The 6,277-nt window shown below is 37.5% G+C and overlaps 1 protein-coding gene across 2 annotated transcripts in view; it reads left to right on the forward strand.

The window, feature by feature from the left end:
* The window catches only part of Vps45 (vacuolar protein sorting 45 homolog), a 66,009-nt gene extending 61,982 nt beyond the window's left edge, over window positions 1–4,027 (forward strand). Inside the window, exons 15-16 of one of the 2 annotated variants that reach the window (XR_010048589.1) lie at window positions 1,596–1,705; window positions 3,406–3,488. Coding sequence is in view for 1 of the 2 variants with exons in the window: in XM_063252522.1 (XP_063108592.1) it covers window positions 3,406–3,493 (88 nt within the window). In the remaining variant the exon portion in view is untranslated. Of the gene's footprint in view, window positions 1–1,595; window positions 1,706–3,405 lie in introns of both variants that reach the window. The other variant, XM_063252522.1, reaches the window with a different exon arrangement.
* The last annotated feature ends 2,250 nt before the right edge of the window (window positions 4,028–6,277 follow it).

Genomic DNA, 6,277 nt, shown 5'->3' on the forward strand with positions numbered 1-6,277 from the left:
AAATCTTAGTCAACTGTGCCTCAGACAAAAGACTTCTGTCTAGAACATATAAAGAATTTTTAAAAATCAAACCCCTGAAATTCAAAAACCAAATCCAAAAATGAGCATCTGAGATGAATACAGAGTTCTCAGATAAAGAAATACAAATGGCAAATAAATACATGAAAAAAAATGTTCAGCATCATTGGTCATTAGAGAAATGCAAATTAAAACAACACTGAGATTCCTTTTCACTCCAGAAATAATGGCCAGGATAAAGAAAACTACCAACAACAAATGCTGGAGAGGCTATGGGGTAAAAGGAACTCTCCTGCACTGTTGGTGGGAGTGTAGACTGGTGCAATCACTGTGGACGTCAGTCTGGAGGTTTCTCAAAAACCTGGGATTGGAAGTCCCATTTGACCCACCTATTCCACTTCTGGGCATATTCCCAGAAGAATGGAAAACAGTATATCGCAGTGTTATATGTGCACCCATGTTTATAGCAGCACAATTTATAATATCCAGATCTTGGAAACAACCTAAATGCCTATCAACTGAGGAATAGATAAAAAAAATATACGGTATTTTTATACAGTGGAGTACTACTCAGCTATAAAGAATGATCACATTGAGATATTTATAAGTGGATGCAACTTGAGACCATACTCTAAGTGAGTACATCATAAGTGTCTAATAAGTGAAATAAATCAAACTCACATGAGTAAATACCGTATTGTCTCCCTATTGTAAGAAATGGTAAGACTACATAAGATACAAAAAGCTCAATAAATACAGTGAAAGGGTAAGAGTCTTCTCAAAGGGGAAAAAATAATATCTCAGGGAAAAGGAGGGGGGAAAAAGGACAGGAAAAAGTATCTAAATTTGTATAAACACACTTAGGATAGCTAAGATGATTGTGCTACAAATTCTATAAGTTCATAGAACAAAGCAGTTAATATTCATAGGATTGGAACAATTTTGCATGTATGTGTCAGGTGACCTGAGAAACTCCTGAAGGTCACTATGTATATTATCAACTTTAGTTGTGCTTCTACCACAGTGTTTTGAAGGCCTATATTGTTACTGTTTTGGGCTCTTTGCTATTGTTATTTATTTGTCTTTTTTGTTTATTTCTTATTTTTCTAGTAATCTGTTGTGTTTTATTTGTTTTGTTTTGTTTTTCTCTCTAATGCAGAAGGGATAGGTACACATATAGAGGCTTATACATGCCTACAATTTCTCCTAAACAGTTTATGAGAATCGATTATATTATGTGTGATGAAAGAAACAGCTACTTTGAAGAAAAACAGACATTAGGTATCCATTGCTGATTCCTATCATCATGCTGTGAAATCCAGTAATACTTTCATTTTCTTTGTTCAGAGTGGTTTTAGTCTGTTTTGTTTATTTAATTTCAACATACATGAAGTTACAGACAGCTATTTTGAAAAGAACAAGATACATTATGACAATCAATATTAATTTTCTTATTGTCTGGTTTTGAAGGCCTGTAATGCCTTCATTACTCTGTTCTGATCAGGGTTATACTATTTTGTTTTGTATGAATTTGTTGTGTGTGAAGAGATAGACAACCTTTTTTTTTTTTTTGGCAGGTACTGGGGATTGAACTCACAGCCTCACACTTGCCAGAGCAGATATTTATGCTGCTAAGCTAAACCCCCAGCCCTAGACAACCATTTAGAAGAAAACAAGAGACATTATGGTAGCCATTATAGATCTCCTGTTGTCTTGCTTTGAAATCTGTCACTTACATTGTCTTCTTCTGATCTGCCTTGTTCTGTTTGTTATATTTAGTTTTACCCTTTTAAAAAAGAAGTTTAAAAAACGGGCATACTGAGTTATAATGTATAATTAAATATAATACTATTGACATTGATACTTAAAATATAAATTGTAATTATTTGTAAATACCTAAGCAGGCCCCTTTAGATGAGAGGTGAACACCTATGTAACCAGATGAACTCAAGACTTATTGCTGAATGACCAATTGAAAGACACACACACACACACAACTCATGAATAACATGTACTTGTTAACAGATGTACCTGTCTAATATGAATGTTCACAATTCAATATGTTATCTGTTGAAATGGACACATTTAATTACTCGTGTGAAATAATTTTCTGGGACTGGGGATGCAGCTTGATGGCACAGGGCGTGCCTAGCAAGCACAAGGTTGTGAGTTCAATTCCCAGTACCAAAAAAATAATAATTTTCTGAATTTCAGTGCTTGCAATTTTTGTCCACTTCTGTATGAACCATCATTCCACAAATAACTGTCATCATTTTTGTTGTCTCCCCTGTCTCGTCAGTCTTCCATTAGCACTTGATTTAATAGAAACTCTGTGAACCCTAGCTTGCAAGAGGTTGTGACTTGAGTGAAGAATTCCTGGGATAAAATCAGTGGCAGCTGTGTTGCCAATGCATTCTGAGCAGGCTGCGTGGACAAGAAGTGCTTATCCAAGGAGAGCTCTATGACTAGACAATAGAGCCACAAGAAATCCAGGCCAGAATTCAGGGGTTAGAGAGTTATGACAATATTCTAGAAGCAGATGACATGACTGTGTTTGAATAAATATTTTGTGCATGAATAAATGTAGATTATTGTACATGAAAAAGTAAAAATAAGACATCCTCTGAAAATAAGCCCTATTGTGTATTTTGAAGGAAAAATTAATATAAGACCAGGTATCATTTTCAAGTAAATATAGTATTTTTGTTCTTCATTTTTTTTAAGTGAGGATAAGAGAAGTGTCAAGGGCCAGTGATATAACTCAACAGCATAAGCACCTGCCTGGCAAATGCAAGGTCTTGAGTTCAATCTCTGGTACAACAAAAAAAGAGAGAGAAGCATGGAAGTCATAGGGTATGTATATGTATGTACACAAATGCAGCAGTTCTGAAAACAAAATAAATAACATTATAGTTGTTTTCAGGCCACAGTATGAATAGCTTTGAATTTTATGTACATTATTCTGTAAACAAAATTTTTAAACAAGAGAGTATGCAACAGGATAGAAACTGTGTTTTGGAAGTTACTCTTGACCCACTTTAGAAAAAAAGATAAGGAAGAGATTCCAAGCACAATGCAAGCTCTGAGGCAATTTCTAGAGTACAGATATAGCATGGCCCTGAGCTAATACAGGATCCTTGCCCTTAAAACTCGTGGATTCCTAAGTAGAAATTTCAGATTTAAAATATTAGTCATAACAAATCTTATAAAACACAGGACCCTGGGGAAGAGTACAAAGGGGCCATCCCAGTCTGGAAGTCTTAATGCTCAACTGATGCTTCAACACCCCACCGTGAGGCCAGTACTTCCCGTGTACTGTTCGTGATGCCTTTTTATCTACTTGAATGTCATGCTTTTCCTTAAAGTAACCTTAAATCTCCTTGTCAGTTTTCTAGAAGAAGTGCTGGCTTCAGGACTGCACAGCCGAAACAAGGAGAGCTCTCAAACCACAGTGAGGTCAGCAAACAGAAGATGAACCAGTAGTGGAGACTGGAAGATGGCGCTTCCTAAACCCTCCCCTGGTGCAGGCCTTCCCCGGTGACCACAGGAGTTGGACAAGGGTGTTGTGCTTGTTGTTGTAACTCCCCGCCAGGTAGCCCACTGACTCCCAAGCTGCTGGCACAGACAGAGCTCCCTGAGATGAGCTGAATGTAAGTCTGAGCCCATTGCAACCCACTCCTCTTGTGTTTTATCAGATAAGTAAATGTTTCTTTGTATATTTGAGGGCCCAGTCACTTCAGCTGCTGATGGATTCTGGGGGGATCTTACTGGGAAAGTTTTATCAGAGCCAAGAGGGCTCTAAAAAAAGGTAATCATACCACTGTCCTCTGTGTCCTCTCTTCCTTTGAGCCCTTTCTTTGCAGTAACCACATTCCTGCACAGTTCATTTCTGAGAACCCACCATGTTTCTTTAGAGAGCCATCCAAAAATTGTTTGTCCCTACATGCAATTTTCTGTGGCATTAAGAAACCATGTTATGACTACAATAAAAATTCATTTTGTGAATAGACTTGAGAGATTCAGTTTTATTTCTTTGGGGTTTGCGGATGGGAATTCACAAGGTGAGCACTGCAATGACTTTACAACAAACATGTAAAGGCGCGAATTCCAACTTAGTGTACTTAAAGTATGCCAAACCAACCATAAATTCTGGTGCCAATTTTGCCCTACTTAGAGTCAACAAAAAGTGATGGGCAGGAAATTGAAACATGTTCAAATCATTGTAACAAAAATACCACAGCACAGCCCCTCTTTGGTTCACTGGAAGAGTGTGTATGTGCTTTTTGTAACTTCTTATGCTGATATTCTCTAGTAACAGACAGCTAAGGGTCAAATCTGTCATATTTATGCGGCATTGGCATATTAATCTCTTTGTGGCTCAGCTTCCTCATCTATAATATGGGAATAATAGTACTTTGCTTGTACAATTTTAAGAATTAAATGAGATACATGTGAAATGCTTAGAACCCTGATGCGTAATAATCATTTGATGTAATTTGACCACTAATAGTAAATAAAATGATTCCTGTCTCCAAGTTGGGGAATAACAGAATTATAATACAAATCTATCAGATTTCTGCTAACCCTCCCATTGCAATAATCAGTGGCTCAAGAAAGAGGGAAAAACTGAAAGGTTATTTTGTCTCCCTTTTCTAGACTTCTCCCAGATCTCATATACACATTCATATGAAGCCCTTAAGTTTCCACTCAGATTATAGCTAAGATTCAAGTTCTTTTCTATTTTCCATTTTTGTGGTTGGATAAGTTTTTTAATCCCCTTTTTTTTTGGTAATTTTTTTTTTTTTTTTTTTTTTTGGTCAGTACCAGGGATCAAAATCACAAGCGCCTGCTTGCAAGGCAGGTACTTATGCCACTGAGCTAAATCCCCAGCCCGGTAAATTCTTGAGAAAGTTTGAACTTCAGGTGGCAATATTTTATAAATGCAACATTTTGTTTATTATATACTTTTTTCTTATTGGTCTTTTTGAGACAAGATGTCACTATGTAGTTTAGGCTGGCTTTGAGCTCACTTTGTATCCCAGGCTGGTCTTGAACTTGCAACAATACACCTGCCTCAACCTCCCAAGTGCTGGGATTACAGGCATGAGCCACCACATCTGGTTATATACTATTTTTCTTTAAAAAAAATGGAAATTTAGCTCAGTGGCATAAGAGCCTGTCTGGCAAGTTCAAGGTCGTGAGTTCAATCCCTGGTACAAAAAAAAAAAAAAAAATGGAAACCACTCTCCTTCAAATGGATTATATGTGCTCACATTCCTCTTGGCAAAATAACTAGAATAAGAATAATAAAAAGACTTTTCTAATATTATTCTTTATTTACATACTTCCATAGTGCCTCTCAACTAACAATACTAAGAAATCCAAGAAATGAGACTTACCTTAGGGCTCATTTTATAACACTCAAAAATGGTCATTTCTTTTTTTTTTTAATCTTTTTCCTTTTTATCGGTACTGGGAATTGAACTCACGACTGCCTGCTCGCAAGGCAGGCACTTATGCCGCTGAGCTAAATCCCCAGCCCCTAAAAATCAATTTTTTGAAACAGAGTCTTACTATGCAGTTCAGGCTGGACTTGAGCTCACTTTGTAGCCCACGCTGGTCTTGAATTTGCAACGATCCTCCTGCCTTAGCCTCCAGAGTGCTAGGATTATAGGAATGCACTATCACACCCAGTTTAAAAACCAATTTAAAATCAGCCACTGGGGCAAACACCCGTAATACCAGCCCTTGGGAAACTGAGGCAGGAGGATCACTGCAAGTTCAAGGCCAGCCAGGGATACAGAGTTCAAGCCTAGCTGGTACAGCATAATGAGACCCTGTCTTCAAAACTAAATAAGGCCTTATATGCTTTTAATGGCCTTCTTCCCCTTAGATTGAAATGCCCCAGCCAAAACCTCTATGTCTCATTTACAAAAGCCAAGGGTATTTCTTCTTAACTGTTTGGGTAACAGTTTCTGCCCAGGAAACTTGCAAGCAGCAAGTCACAAGCTTTTACCTCTACCAGCTTCCCTCTTTTCTCCATAAATAGAATTTCTTATAGGATATATAACTGGAGAATAGTCACTGGCAGTGGCATCTTACGTATGCATGTAGGTAGGAGAGTAACCCCATCATGAGTCCTCCAGTATCTTAGCTCCACCAAAGTCAGAAGAAGCTTGAGAGTTATATTTGTGCTTTGGGTTTGTGCTGGTGTCAAGCTCACCAGAAAGACAGTGTTAGAAAAATGTGTAAAGAAACC

The sequence above is a fragment of the Cavia porcellus genome, unplaced genomic scaffold (assembly GCF_034190915.1).
Source record: "Cavia porcellus strain 051 isolate PalLab524CR breed Dunkin Hartley unplaced genomic scaffold, mCavPor4.1 scaffold_1, whole genome shotgun sequence".
In the NCBI taxonomy this organism is placed as follows: domain Eukaryota; kingdom Metazoa; phylum Chordata; class Mammalia; order Rodentia; family Caviidae; genus Cavia; species Cavia porcellus.